At 39.3% G+C, this 16,235-nt stretch overlaps 1 protein-coding gene across 1 annotated transcript; it reads right to left on the bottom strand.

The window, feature by feature from the left end:
- Nucleotides 1-2,978: 2,978 nt before the first annotated feature.
- On the bottom strand, nt 2,979-15,441 carry xkr7a (XK related 7a). The gene is made up of 3 exons (XM_056239731.1): nt 14,841-15,441; nt 6,510-6,709; nt 2,979-4,023 (listed from the first exon to the last, which is right to left on the bottom strand). The coding sequence occupies exons 1-3, from the start codon at nt 15,356-15,358 to the stop codon at nt 3,059-3,061; spliced, it is 1,683 nt and encodes a 560-aa protein (XP_056095706.1). The 5' UTR covers nt 15,359-15,441; the 3' UTR covers nt 2,979-3,058.
- Between the last annotated feature and the right edge of the window lie 794 nt (nt 15,442-16,235).

Below are 16,235 nucleotides of genomic sequence, written 5' to 3'. Positions count from 1 at the left end.
AGCAAATAATCCATTTATATTGCTGTGCTCATACAGCAAGTGTTTCTGTATAACATACTATTGCTAATATGTTAGCATTTACTATGTTAGCAGATTAGCTTTTTAAAGCTAACTAAGTTTAATAAAAGTATTTTGAGTTCTGCCAACTTTTTTGGGTTTACAGTGTACTTCATAGATTTAGGTTATATTAACTGAATGGAATTAGTACTATTAACTTTATTTACCCAAGTTATCTTAACAATAAGTTATTGAGTTACTTGAACACAAATCAAATATTTTTTTAAGCTTAAATTGTTTGAGTTAATAAACTTAAATGATTTAAGGCAATCGGTTTCCTCAAACGGTTTGAGTTGAACTAACTCATCAGGTTTTACAGTGTAGATTATGCCCATTGCTTTGAGATAATGTATTGCATAATATAGTGTTATGGAAGTTGATTTAGTGCCTGTGGTGTGAATAAAAGGTATGTGTATCGCTGTTTTTAAAATGCCTAATTTTCTTATTTGTAAGTTTGTTGTAGTTAAAACGCCTTCCAAGTGACAGTAAAAACTATCTATGTGATGTGAATGTTTTGATTTTCCTCATTGCTATTCAGCTGGTTTCCACTTGAGTGCAGTATATATCAAATCAACATCATTGGCTGTGTGACTAATAGTGGCTTTACTCATTTTTGGAATGAGTGCTTGAATGAAAAACACAAAACAAATTGTGTGATGCTACAATATCTTAGTTTTCATTTAAATGGATAGTTCACCCAAAAATGAAAATTCTGTCAGTAATTCCTCACCCTCATGTTGTTCTAACCCTGTAAGACTTTCGTTCATCTTCGGAACACAAATTAAGATATTTTTGATGAAATCTGAGAGCTGTCTCACTCCTCCATACTTCTAGGTAATTGTATTCTTCCGGCCCAGAAAAGTTAGTAAAGACATCGTTAAAATAGTCCAAGTGACAGTGGCTCAACCTTAAGTTTATCAAGCGACGAGAATACTTTTTGTGCGCAAAAAATCCCTAAACTTTATTCAACTATTAATTTTCCTCTGAGTGAGTTCACAAGAGCGCTCGAGATTCTCGTCGCTTGATGATCTTAAGGTTGAGCCACTGTCACTTGGACTATTTTAACGATGTCTTTACTAACTTTTCTGGGCCGGCAGAATACAATTAGAAGCCTATGAAGGAGTGAGACAGCTCTCAGATTTCATCAAAAATATCTTAATTTGTGTTCCGAAGATGAACGAAAGCCTTACGGGGTTGGAACAACATGAGGGTGAGGAATTACTGACAGAATTTTCATTTTTGGGTGAACTAACCCTTTATCTTAAAATGACAAGCAAAACAAAAGACACTCTTTCAGGTGATGCTTTGGTCAGGTCAGTAAACACAATTTTGCTTGCTTTATTTTCCAAATAAAACACATGGCTGAAAATCGACATCCTTTTTTACAGTCGACAGCAACAGTCTTTCAGGTGCAGTGTAAGGCTTGACGTCTTTCAGCGTGTCTACGGTAAAATCCAGCATTAACCAGAGTGAACGAGTATGATCCACATTGATAAAGGACAGCATACAGAGGCTGTGCTGAAGTGTTCCAGCTAGCACCAAAATGGTAACACAAATGGACATAGTGTACGTAATGGTTATGCCAAGATGTGAAATAGTTACAATGGACTTACTGTAGCAATAACATGATATCAGTGTAAACGACACAAACACATGGATTATTCATCTTCTCTCTATTCAAAAGCCCAGTGGTCAATCAATGCAAAAAACTATGTTTTGTACAGATTCACTGATCTATGTATTGATGACCAAATGTAAGAAACAACCACAGAAAAGTTAACAACTTAATTTAAATGTTAAATAAAATTAGATAAAGAGACGGATACTGCATGGATTTGTTCATAGGCATACAACATTTTCAAATTCACTATTCAAACATTTATGAGTATTATTGCACCAAATTATGTAAATGACATGGAATGGCATAATCATAACGCTGATAACATTTCCATATTTCCATAAAAAGAACAATTTTGAAACATATGCTATATGCTTTTCTTTAACTGTCATATAATAGGTACTTTAAAATTTGAAATCTTTGTTAGCTTAGATGTGTTTGAAATACTGCGGTATTACCATATGTTCATATTACAGTAAACCAGCTCGATCAGGGTTCTTTAGCCTTGAAATTAACATTCATTCAATCCTTTTTAAAGGTGCACTCAGCCATTTTTCAGGATCAGACCAATTATTTCCATCATGACAGATATGTCCTTTGAGAACATTAAAAAAAAAATCAGTGATATATAATTTTTCACTTGCAAAGTAAGCAGAAATGTCCACTGAAAAGAGACTTTGATAATTGTGAAAAAAACAGTCTTTGTTGCAAGCAAAGTATGATCCCTGTTCTTGAAGGCAACAATTTTGTGCTTAATAAAAATCCTCATGATGTTATCAGAAGCTCAACCCTTCCATCTTTCTTTAAAGACTCAAAATGTTTTCATAAATCCACCAATGTTTTAAACATTAGCTGCTGAAGAAGGGTGAAATGCACTTTTTAGATGCTGAATAGCCAAACGTAAGAAAGTCGATTAAGGCCTTTAATGAGAAAACTCACTAGTTGTACTTGTACCTATTACAACCTCAATAGCCAACAAACTGTGACCAAGTGGATTCAGTAATTGTGGTTTACAGCAGCTGCCACAAGATATTTAAAAACACCCAGAATTGTTTGAAACTGTGTTTAGGATGTGTTTAAGCACCATTGCTGTTAATGTACCACACTGATATGTTGTTTTATTCATGATACATTTATCGTGGCCTCACTACTTTTTCATAAACTTGCTCGAAATGGACCCCAGCCAAGCCTCCTAACCCAATAACCTGTGGTAATGTCTAATGTCACCACAGGGTGGCTCTTTTCTAGAAGCTAGTGCATTATGTTCCTCCTCAGACGACGAGTTCATGTGGAGATCTGACAAAATCCACCAAATAAAGCTGGAGAGAACTGACTTTTTTTTGCACGCTAATACATTACATCTTTTTAGAAGGTAAGAACGTTTCAGACTGTCGTCTCATATTCCATCACTTCCTTGGGTGTGCCTAGACATCGGTACTGGATCCTCGGTGTGACCGGAGCAGCACCTTCCAGGACCAAAATGGTTTTTCGTAGCCTGCGGTCAATGAAGTGGGCGTCCCAGGCAGGGTACTGCTTTCTGGGAAGGTCGATACGAACTACCGGCCCCTCTGTCCTTGGGGTGAGGCGAGGCGCGGCGGTTCGTGAGGCCTTAAGGGTCCGCATCTTAAACACATCGCCAATGTCTTCTCTCTGTACTGACTCTCCTCCTTTAGTCCTCTGCAGAGTCCTCGGCGGGCTGCTCACCGCGTCCAGAGGAGGAACGGAGGTGGGCGACGAGATGCAAGGATCTGAAACAGCCCCCACCTGGACGCCACAACATCCGAAATAGGCTCCAGACACAGGGCCGTCAGGGTGCAACAGGCAGTAGTAGACAAACATAAAAAATGTGCCCAGAGCGTAGCTACAGGCCACCACACACACCACCACCACAGCGTAAAAGTCCGAAGTGCGCGGGCTGCGGTATATGTACCACACGGCAGTGAGGGCCACGTTTTCGCCCAGCACTATGAGGCTGTAGAGCAGAAGCCGGCACCGAGTTGGGCCTTCACGGACGCTGAACCAGCAGAATATGTACACGATGCCCACCATCATGTTGTAGATGATTTCCTCCCACTTGGACATGCAGAAGTCCGTCTCACCTTGGATGATCCAGAAGGTCATGGCGCACCAGTGGGCTACGATGAAAATGCCGAAGTAGAGCTGGAAGATGGAAACGAAGAGGGCGAAGGCCATGGCGCGGGCTCCCACTGTGAACAGGTGCCACAGCATGTGCGCCACCACTGATTTATATGACATGGGAAGCTTGTCGTCACGAGAGTCCCGCAATGCCTTCTGATAAGACGCCATCATCCAGCCCAGAGACACCAGAGAGGCTGACGCAGACAGACCTGGATCAAATGAAGCACAACGAGAGAGAAAATGGAAAGAAATGAGTCAATTAATGAGGTACATTAATTAAAATCAATTACACTGCCAGAAAATAGTAAGCATTGGATTGTTGGATAGGTAGATGGTGTTTGCAGTGTATTAGGATAGTTCACCTTAAAAATGAAAATTATTTATATGTCAAAAATTGTCGCATCATTTCTCTTTTTATTTATCCTAAGGAATTTTAGAAGATGCGTCAGTGACAAAGCCGATACTTGAGCAGTAAAATTCAAATTAATTTCAACTCAAAACCTACACCAATGTATAAAATGAGTCTGTATATGAGGAATGACAGTACACCCCACCATTATTCTCAGAAAAAAATGAAATTCTGTTGAGTGCTGTACGCTCTCTAGAAGCTCTCATGAATATTTAATCAGGTTCCTGTCTGGCCATTCATCAGCTCACCCGTTTAGTCAGGAGCAGTCAAAACGGAAAATCTCTCCTAATCAGCAAAAACATAATCATTAGCTAGTTCTCCAGCCGTCTCGCATTGCATCGAATATGATTATGAGCGATTATGACAGACCCAGCAAGGCACCTAAATCATAATATCAGTCTGGAAAAGTGCAGGTCAGGACAGACCAAGATGAAACGCTCACACCGCTGACTGTAAGGTGGAAGAGTGCCCTGGTCATCTCCTCAGAACTGGATATGCTCACATATTGGCTCTCCTCTGGGTCATTTTTATCCTTCTGGAAAAAGATGCCTTCAGCAGCCTGAATAAATGTAATATGAGCAGGGCTGACAGATTTTCATACTGCACCTCTCTAACTTTTATTCACAGAGGCATAGAAAGAAAGAAGATCACATCAAATGATAGCTTTTAAACAAAAATGACATCCTGTAGTTAACTAGCTCTGGGCTTTCTTTAAAAGTTACCGTTTGTGCTTTGACATTTGGATAAAATTCCGCAGGGAATATCTGACTGGCTACAATTGTTTGGATGGAGCTGAACCAATACAACAGCGAGCTCTCGCAGCCCTGTAATCAAAGGCACCTGTCAGGTGGGTTTATAGTGTCCTTTTCCATCCCTACAGAGCCAAAGATAGACTGGAGCAATGAAACTACAATTAGATTATTTTAATATGTCACCATTACTGTATGATGACGCTGGTGTGAACATCTAATGAGGTAATATTCTAAATGATCATTTGATTACTGTCATTTTCATGTTAAATTATATATCTCTTTAATATTATTCATTGCAAATTTGGAGTGTGCTCTTCCAGGGGACAATGAAACAAATTGTGTCTTAACTGCTGCTGGATAGTTTAATCATTAATGAAACCACTTAAAGATTCATCTGATAAAATGGTCAGTCTCATGCACAATGACCTGCAATATTCATAACCCATTGTCTTCCATATTCAGTGACACTTATCACATCCTCAGTAATTTGCCAGCTCATTTGCAGTTGGATCGAAAATGAGATACTATGCAAACGCATGCTGTGAAATTGCACTTTAATCCTTAATGATGGCCAAATTAATTTCTAGAAACAATAATCTGTCACATTTAAATTAGATGCCACGCAGAAATTTATGCAAATTCTGAGAGTAAAGGCACATAGGTTTTTTCATCAATATTCCTGGAGAAGTGGAGTTAAGGCTTTTGAAGAAGAGTTAATCTATGGATTTGAAAGTTTGTGGAATCAAAGATATTTAATATCTTTTAAAGAAAGATATTTCAAAACAGAAGTGTATATACTTTGATTTCTGAGTCACAAGTGTTACAAAAATCTATTTCACATAAATGCTGTTCTTTTTATCTACTAATTATCTAGAATTCTAAAAAAAAAAAAGGATCACAGTTTTCACAAATATATTAAGCAGCTCAACTGTTTTTCAACAATTGATAATAATCAGAAATGTTTCTTGAGCACCAAATCAGCCTATTAGAATGTTGTAATGATGCTGAAAATACAGCTTTACCATTACAGGAATAAATTACATTTATAAATATATTCAAATAGAAAACAGTTATTTGAAATTGTAATACAATTTCACAATATTACTGTTTTTACTGTATTTTTAATCAAATAAATGCAGCCGTGGTAAATTCTTCTTTCTTTCTTCTTAATTCGGTAGTGTACACAGTATATGTCTGAAAAATGTTAAAATAAGTACTTCTAAATATTGAGCTGGTATAAATTCTGAATCTCAATATACTGCCATGCCATTATTTGAATGATTTTTGCTTCCACGATGGTCTATCATTGCGGTATAATTTATATTAGATAGCCTTGCCCATAAACAGCACCTATAGGAAGTTCATAATTTGCAATTTGGGGCAGACTTTCTGTCATAGTCAAATGTCTAGCTATACTCGAGACTACTGATGAAATATGAATATAATGAATATGCCCCAGACAAATAGCGCAAGCCCAACTATTTCTAGCATACTTGGAATGAAGCGGTTTTAATCATAGCTGTCATCAACTTACCCTGCAAAGGGAGGACCTGGCCGGTCTGGACCATAATGCTGAGTTGCAGAACGAGCTGAGGTGCGCTCTTCAGGAAGGTTTCCAGCAACCTCAGCATGCTGATGTCAGCGTTCTCGAACATCGTACGCCAGTAGAAGTGTTTGTGCTCGTGGTCCCCGCGCCAGCGGCTTTGCACACCCAGATATAAGGCATGGACATACCTGGGGTAAAAAACATAGGATAAGACCTCTAGATCATTTCTGAACAGATCACCAAAAATTGTATCAGAAAATATTGATTATTTTAAAGGGCCTCTTTTATGTTTTATTTTATTTTACTTTACCTTTCCTTCCCAGCAATCAATGGCCATCATTTCACCATCCAAAATAACCTTGAATTTGGTTACATGCATGTCATTTTTGCTAAAATAACTTGAGAGATGAGATAAAGTAAACAGTGATTACAAGGTGTTTGGTTTCATTTCTTCACTCATTTCATTTCTTTGTTATCTAATTGATGACTATTCTTGGGCTATGGTTTAGACGTCTATTAAATTTTGTCTTGTTTTGTTCTTGTTTTGTGTTTGGATGGCTATTGGACGTCTTTTAAACGCAAAATTGCTTGCTGGGTTTAGTGTGTAATATAGCTGTTTGTGCATGTAAACAATCAGCAAAGTTAAAAAGCACAAAGTCCATGCCAAAAGTCCGATCATATAAATATACTTGACTTACAGCCATTGTCCACAAGACTATATGTTTCAGAAGGGTGCTGGAAAGAGTTTACTTCACAAAAGTGTGGAAGGTTGTGAGGGTTTAGGGCTCCATCTGGGACAGGGCCATGTGTTTTTCAGCGCGAGGGCGGGACAACTTGTCACTCACATGAGATCACAGCAATAGCAAACCACAATAATTTAACCATGCAATCAGTTCCCGACTGTCAAAATCTCGTTGTATATTTTTTCTTGTTTAAGAAGACATTTACGTCACAATAGAGAAGAAAAATCGATCGCAACTTCCATTTCATACCGACTTTAAAAAAAGCTTTTAGGCCAAACGAGTGAAAAGAAGTGCTGCAGCAATGTACAGTATGTACTTTTTTTTCTTTTTTTTTACTTTAAATCATGTAAATCAATTCTAGAATAAAATTATAAAATTATGGACTTGTAAATGGGCACTTCCAACCATTTGGAAACTGTTAATTCCATTGTTACCTCGATGCCAGTCTGCAGACTTTGAAAAGAACTGGAGTCTGCCTATAATGTGACTGCAACCAGCTGATAAAGGCAGTACACTTGTCTGGGCAGACTGCCAGTGCACTATAGAGTGCTCCAGCATGTCATTTTCTGTCCTCAGCACCACGGTCTACACAGGCTGTTGCGAGACACCAAGTTCGCTCTTCAGATTACACAGATGTCAGAGAGCATGTTTTCACGGGAGGGATCACTGTCTCTTATATTCGTACCTTCAAATTTCCTGATTTACGACCCCAGAACTCCAGTGTTTCTCCTGTGAGATGAACATAAGTGTCAGAGGAAGCATTCCTCTACGAAAGAGAGCGCCTTTTGGGAGATATGAAGCAAAAACTGCAGCAGTGCGTTTCGAAACATATTTATGCGAGCCCCTTGAAAAATCTGCCTTTCACTGGACTTAATTTGTTTCTTTTGACAGGAAGTGCCATGATATTTCAGTCTGTCTCAAGGGTAGCGAGAGTAATAGGAGTGTTCGCAGGATGTCAGGAGATTGGCAGAATGAATCACCCTGACTTGATGAGGTCTATAAAATTGCTCCACATCCTTCACACAACTTGTTGTGCGAAGGGGAAAAAAAAGCCTCTAAAAGAAAAATCAAGCAATAGAGAGCCTGGGAGAATGGCTGTCAGCGAGCGAGTCTCAAATTTGACAAGAAACACAGTCTTTCTTTTTCTGAATAAAGGGTGTGTTTTCAATGACACAGAAAAGCTCTCTTCGCTTGTAAAATTCAGCCCTTTGATTCCCTGAAAATTCGCCACACCATCAGACAAAATCAAACCTTGAACCTTAACTATGCAACTGTTTTTTTTTTTTTTTTCAAAAGGTTAACAAACAGGCTGAGAAAGAAAACATCTCACAAACAGCCACCATTGGCTAGCAATGCATCAGTATCCATGGTGACGACTGACAAACATTGCAGCTGACAAGCTTGGCCCATTACTTAACTTAACATAACCTAATTTGAGACAATCATCTGTTAGGTCTGCGTTTCGCATAAAGACTCGGCATGTCTTCCTCTGAAAAGGACTTTCTATTAGAAAAGCCACCCTGATTATGTTGCTGTCCACTTGCCATTAAACTACTTTTGAATTCAACAATATTCAGAACAGCCAACTTACCTACTCGGTTACTCAGATGGCACAGCTAGCCAATCGGCCCTCAGCTATTAACTGCCAGGGTTCCAGTAAGTCAGTTAAATACTGGATTTAACCCCCCCTCCCCCCTGCTAAATTTTGAGAATGGCAGCAGAAAGAAAGAGAGAAAGAAAGAAAGAAAAAAGAAAGAGGGAAACAAAAGAAAATCAATGTTGAATGTTCTATATCAGATTTCCAGCTGGCTAGAATCAGACTGTCATTATTTTTATTGAATAGTAAAGCCCGGCTGCTGAGGTGGTTATAAGACACTGGATCATGTCATCATGCAACAGAATTAGGAAGATGGAAGTGCTTTCTAGCCTATTTCCTGTTGTCATATACAGGACATTTCTTTATTTATTTGCTATGATTTTTTGTAATCTTTTTCTTTGCCCCTCCAGACCCTTGTGAAATTTTAATCATAAATAAACTACGATTTTCAGGTACAGTATGTTTATTATACATGTATTTAACATCTTTTGTTGTTTGATCAACATTAATGACAGACAGCCAGGTATTTTAGGCTGCTATCACTTTAAGACCAAAATGCTTGGATCTAGGTACTGACACATAATACTGTTTTCACCGGGCTGTTTATGTTCACTTAAAGCCAACCGACTGTATTTATCATGCTAGATAGGCTAGCCTACTCCACATGATGGGCATTTTGACAACTGTCTATATTGGACCATTCAGGCGGGAACTGGATTCGGGATCGCGCACTATCTGAGAGAGCTTCTAGCGCGTGTCATTCAGCACGATATAATAATTGAGTTATTTTTTCACAACTTACTGTTCATAACAATTTGATAATTTTTTTTAAAGATCCTCGTTGAATGTTCACACAAGCTTCTTTGACATCTTCGCGTCTGAATTGATCTCCGCTCTCTCTCATATCCCGCCTTCACTAACTGCAAGTTAATCAATAACGAATTGTGATTGGTTGGTAATCTAATGACTGGTTTTACATTTATTCAGGCTGCTGAGGCTACCTTTGATTAGGCTACTCTCGCGTGACAGAAGATTCGCTTTATGAGCTTAGCAAAGACAATTTAGGAAAGAAATACGGGACAAAACATGATTTTTTCAGAATAAGTCGGGACACTAAAAATAGAGCTGAAATACGGTACGTCTGGTCACCCGGCCTAGACCAACTACAAGCCAGAGAGAAAGCAAAAGACCACTACCTGCATCATCCCTTTAACTAATGTGTAATAGGCCTATCCGTATAGTTTAAACATTAGCCTACAAACATATTCAATAACTGAATCATTTAATGTATTCAATGTATAACTATGCAAGTCATATTTAATAGGCTATATAAAAAATATGACAGAAAATAAAGGCAAGACCTCTGCTGATCAATGGTTGAAGGCTCTGTCATCTCCAGAAAATGTTTTTATGTTGAGTACAAAAAAAGCAGTTCAGACACAACCCTTCATATCAGACATACCTTCAAACAAGCACAAACCTAAATCACACTAAAACACACACTGCCTACAGCTTACTGCAGTTTATCAAACATAACCACAGTTTAAGTTTTATTAGGTTCCTTTTCTCGTCACATTTAATCCCAGTGCACCCTCTCTCAGGAATATGTCTCAAATAGGCATTACGCTGCTTGGCCAACAGCAACAGATATCCCCTGGCTATCTCTGCTCTTGAATGTGTCCTCCTCAGTCCTCCTTGGCGGGGGTTTTACTTTGATATCCAGGGGGTGAATTAATCATGCAGGGCTTGCAAATTTTCTCATTGTCACAGATGAAACTGTTTAAAGAATTGGTGTTTTTAGCCTTCCTTCTTGCTGCCTCACTTACACTTTTCTTCTGTTTGAGTCCCAGCCGAAAAATGTCTCATGGATTTTTAGATCTTTTGAAAGAGAACAAGAATTTGAAGCACACTCTTGGAATGCTCAATAGGACACCACATCTGAAGACAGAAAATCTTCCACTGATGGAGCGATTCATTCAGTGTGTGCAATAATAATAATCAACCCCCCTGCCAGAAAGGATCCTGTCCAAACAGTATGTTGACTCATGTTAGTAATAAAGAAATTTAACAGTAACTATTAAATAGTGTGAAGAATTGGGGCATGGCCTAATGGTTTGAGAGTCGGAGGGCAGGAACGTACTGGCAGGAAATGACTGAGGTGACCTTGAGCAAGGCACCTAACAACCCAAACGCTCCCCGGGCGCCAAAAGTGAATGGCTGCTCACTGCTCCGGGTGTGTGTCTATGTTTCGCAGTGTGTGTTCAGTACTCACTGCTCCTAAAGTGTGTGCACTAACTTATAGGTTAAAAGCAGAGGACAAATTCCAAGTATGGGTTACCATACTTGGCCTTCACGTCACTTCACTTCCCTTCACTTTAAATTAAATTATTCAACTTAATTTAAATCTCGATATTGATTCTTAAAATTCCAAGATCAAACTTAACGTACGTTTACAAGACAACAATATACTAATCAACGAAACAGTTCATCTTTTGCTTTTTTTACGTACAGACGACACCATTGTCAAAATGATCCCCGTTCACATGGATCCGTGAAAACAACTAAAAATGATGTATTATGTTTTTAGGCCAGTAGTTGGTGACGTCACTTTGTAAAGAAACACTACGCTCCTATAGACTGAACACGTAATACGCATGTGCATGACGACACCGTTTTCACAAATTCGCGTTTTTGTAGTTTAAAACAAAACAATAATGGAATCATTTTCAAGAACTTGCACTTGAATCTCGTTTTCAGGCCTCCAAAACGCTGTTGCTGTGTAAATGAACAGCCAAACCACATAAAAAAAAAATTCAGTTTTTAGTTGAAACTGCCTTTTAGGGGTCTGTAGGTGCGTAGTGTCGTGTAAACCCTTATTGTCCTTGTGTTTGCAGTCCTGTGCCAATTCGTTGTCGGACATTCCTTGTGTCCTGATCCCTGAAGCCATGTCTTGTCCTGCTACCAAGTCCAAGTCAAGTTGACCGGTCCTGTTTCCCTCACGGGGTAGTTTTTTTATTATTATTTTTTATAACAAATAAAAACCCATTTCTCGGCATCTTTGAGTCCTCACCTCATCCTTCACCCCAACCTTGACGGATCTTTGCCTAATAACAAAGTGCAAAGTCAACAAATGACTATTGTGTTCCTTTTTTATTAGTGAGCCAATAACATACAGTACAGCGTATGTAGTCCCATTCACGAATAGATGACTATTAAAAGCCTATTCGTTTTAGTGAACCAAATACAGCAGAAGCAGTATAGTCCGATTCACAAATAAATTACTCTTACGAGATGGTTCTTTTAATGAATCATTCAGGAAGATGCCAGTGAATCAGTGCTTAACTGAATGAACATGTATCCATTAGAGCGTCAATATCATCAAGTTATCATTACTTTCAGTATCATTACTTTTCACCAATTATGCTAATACAATTTAGAGATTTTCTTAAATATTTAATATTTCGTTGTTGAAAATAAATGTTCATGTTTTATGTTTTAATAAAAACAGTCAAGATATTTATTAAATTGATTATATGAAACTCGTTCATTTTTAGGTTCAGCAAACACTTCTGAAAAGTCATTTATGTCAGCACAGCCTGTGTAAAGGTGTCTTTTCTTCTCCAATGGTGGTGACTGATCCTGATTGATCCTGCTCATCTAATGCTGCAGGGAACATGGAATCGAAAACCGTCTTTGAACGTGTTCAGTGAACCAGGTCAGAGTACTCAGAGGGGACCATCAAATAGGGCACACTTTTTTACACAACGCTCAGAAAATGTGAGAGACAGAGAGAAAATGTATATTTTATTGCACATCATTTAGTCTTATCATTATTTTATTTCTGATGTAATTACAAGCCATGAGGAGAAATTGCTTTATAATGGCTAATCTTCATATCAAGTTTTCTCATATTCTCTCCCTCTCAATCATTCTCTCAAAGATGCACCTCTATTTTTACATCTACTCTCCACCTATAACTCCTCATCCGTTCTTTCTTTGCAACAGTACACCACTCTCTCCCTCTCTGGCTGTCTTCTGCAGGTAAGGACATGTAAACACTACAGCTATAATCCCTGTAATGCAGAGATGTGACAAGCTCAGCGCTGGTGGCAGCTTTAATGGCATTACTGCTAATTCCAATCAAACAAAGACAGAGCCTGGAAAGCTCCGCTCGGGAAGCTTTTAAGCAAAGACTCAGTCAGAGAGTATTGGTGAAAGGTGAAGAACAGAAAGAAATCCATGTGGGTTTATTGCAGGTCAAACAGAGGTAACGTGAAAATGGCAAAATGTACTTCTTAAAAGGTGCTATTCTTAGCAATACTGATAGAAAGCGACAAAAAGAGAGCTGAAGATATTTCATTAGACATCAGCTTGCAGTGCCAATGATGTTTTTCTTTCTGAAAATATTTTGAATGAATTATACATTAATGGGAATGTAGCTCAGAAAGGCTAAAATTCTCAAGGCTAATTAGTGAATAATGGGATAATGGTTCGTTTTATTCAAATGAGGTGAAAATTATTTGCTGGCTGGCTGACTGGCTTGTTTTGAATTACAAATATCCACATTCTCTTTCTGAAAACTGTTTATTATGGTAAATATGCTATCAGAAAAAAGAGGAAGTCCTCAAAAAAAAAAGGTCAGGAGGAAAAGAATGAGTGACAGACAGAGAATGACACAGACGGCACGAGAAGGACAGCGCATGTGTTGTGACAGAAGCATAAATGAAGCTTTATGGAAATGACCGGCAGCTTTGTGATATCAATGGCAGCAAAGATCATCAATAACCCTGCGTTTCCCTGTAGGTCAGCCGGCAGCAGTGTCCAGTCACACACAAGCTCAGTCCTGTCACTGCTGATCACCACAGGCATTGAAAGACAGGCACATCACTGCCTCTGTGATTACAACCACAATTACACGGCACTCACTCACTACACATGCCTCTAATATGTGTGGGTGTGTTTCTATTGATTTATATGTGAGTGGATTAAACTTTTGGACGGGATTGTGGGCTGCAAATTTTCTTCTCTGCATTATTATGGAAATTGCTTTGTGTGTTGCAGCAGCACACTGTCTGTCAGCAATCAAGACGCTTAGCACTTGCACATTCTGCTCATGGCAATCGCACTGAGCCAAAAGAGTGTGAGGAAGTGAAATCTAACTGTGTTTCTTGAGCTCATAGAAAATCATCATCTTTATGGCTTTATGGCAACTTTTAGGTAAAATCTGCTGCATATAAACACTGCAGAACCCATCAAGCACAAAAAGAGTGATAAAGAAAAATAACATTTCTCATTCATCATAAACCACTGGCATTGATATAAGTAATATGAAAAAGAAAAACAGAAAACTCTTTTGCACTGCTCTAAAGACAAAAGGATTTTAGAGTGTGTGCATAAGGCGATTTCTGGTGGACAGATTGAATGAGTGGATGAGTGGAGGAGTCTCTCCGGGAGATTATTGACCCAGAAGCTCATGAGAGGTGGAGGAGGAAGAGGAGGAGGAGCCTACAACCAAATGGCTTGGAGATAATGATGAACTGGCATGGAACAACAGGAAATACAAGGAGGATCCCTTTTCCTCACTATGACTGCAGGACATTTATTGGCAATGCAAACTAACAGCATTGAGGTTGAATACTTACCGTGATATGTTGCACAAGTTCTATTGTCTTTTCCACATTCCATTTATATAAGTGGCCACTGAAATTTGTTTTCCAGGTTGATTCTTATATTTGGTACCTTTATATCCAAGCATGTGCTTTCAAAGATGAAAGCAATAAATATTGACTGCATAAAAGTTGTCCCTAATATTTTCTTTAAATAGGCCTTGCCGTCTTAGGAGGTGTGGAATTGTTGTAGAGAGGGCAAGTCAGGGGAACGTATAGGATGACAGAACAATATGATGCTGAATGAACTGCTGATGTGACACGTTAAAGGAATCTACTATTTGATTGTATTGAGATCTATACACTCACGTACCTCCAGACCTGTGCCAGCTGAAAAACGTGCACGAAGCTTTGGAAGAGCCACACGCAGGCTCTGCAGCAGCTCTGAGCATTGCTCCGGGTTCCGGTGACCGCAGCGGAGCGGCCAGCGCCCCGCTGATCGCTGTCCTTGGTGCTGAAGTGGCTCTCCGCATTGGACGCCGCTACCAATGCAGCCGCAGCCGTGCCGCTCCCGTTGGCGTCCGAGTAATCGTAGGCGAACCATCGGAAGCTGAGCACCTGCACCACCACAGACGGAATGATGATAAATACGAGTGTCAGAGCGAACCACCAGTAGTCCCGTCTGAGATAGTATTCGGCAGCCAGCCACAGGTCTGAAGCCCCGTCCGAGAAAAAGACCAAGAGGGCGCAGAGGGTCCAGCAGCAGTCCAGGAGCGAATACTCCTTCCCGACGGGACGCCACTGTGGCGAGCGCTTCTCCAGCCCGGGGAGGCACGTCGCCGGAATGTCATTCTGCAAAGAAACGGCTGTACCGTCTGATTTCGCGGCCATGTTTGTTGTAGAAAAGAGAGTAGATGAAAAGGAGAGACGGGCGTGTGGGTGGGAGGGGGTCGTGTGTCTGTGTGGGAGGGAGAAAAGAGGGCTGGGACTGGGACGAAAACGCTTCTCGTCATTCCTGCTTGAACATCTAGCTCCTGTTTTTCCACATGAAAGCAATTTATCACGGCAGTCGATGCCAGTAACATGACATGACAGTAGGTGTGCAAGCACGTGATTAGTTTTTGTTCACAAGCCTTTAATGTGATATTGCTATGATGAACAAAACAGCGATAGGTGGATGACATCCAGCCTCGCGGCCTGGGACGAAAGGTGCAGTCCTGATTCAGATTCAATTTAGCGCCTGAATCTCGTTGTCTCAAGCTGGATAAGTTTACGGAAATATAGTAAGGTAGCCCATATTAAACAGTTCATACCCAAATTATGTAACAGGCACAGAAATGATGTCCAGGCTTTTTTTTACTACGCTAAATGCAGCCTACTGTACATCAGATAGCCTACATTGAAACAAATTAGTTCAGTAGCATCATGTAAGTTATTTAATTAACACTATTTTTATATTTTATATTATATTTAAATAAAAAATCCTAAATATGGGGTGGGACTGGTTTGATTATGTGTAGCAAAAAGGATATGTTAATGTAAATGTACATTAGACAAAGCTATAGCAGTTAAAATGCTTCTGACTCTTCGGAGTCTCATTGCCTTGTAAACAGCGGCGCCCCATGGGTATAGTAGCTAAATGAAGTCATAATCTTCCCTTGTAGTGCAAATGCAGTCATTTAAAACAGCTCCCACCACCACAGTAGCCTAAGTACATATTAACATACAAAACTCTGTTTAAAAAAGCGAATAAAGACAGAAAATTTAG

The sequence above is a fragment of the Rhinichthys klamathensis genome, unplaced genomic scaffold (genome assembly GCF_029890125.1).
Source record: "Rhinichthys klamathensis goyatoka isolate OS25496 unplaced genomic scaffold, OSU_Roscu_1.1 h1tg000020l_1, whole genome shotgun sequence".
Lineage (NCBI taxonomy): Eukaryota > Metazoa > Chordata > Actinopteri > Cypriniformes > Leuciscidae > Rhinichthys > Rhinichthys klamathensis.
Note: the sequence above shows the minus strand (reverse complement) of the source record. Positions and strands in the feature narration are given on the sequence as shown.

Coding starts and splice junctions, on each gene's coding strand:
- xkr7a (XM_056239731.1), bottom strand. CDS start 15,358: ATGGCCGCGAAATCAGACGGTACAGCCGTTTCTTTGCAGAATGACATT. Junction 6,710..14,840: donor CAGCTGGCACAGGTCTGGAG/GTACGTGAGTGT, acceptor TTTTTACCCCAG/GTATGTCCATGCCTTATATC. Junction 4,024..6,509: donor CCAGGTCCTCCCTTTGCAGG/GTAAGTTGATGA, acceptor CATTTGATCCAG/GTCTGTCTGCGTCAGCCTCT.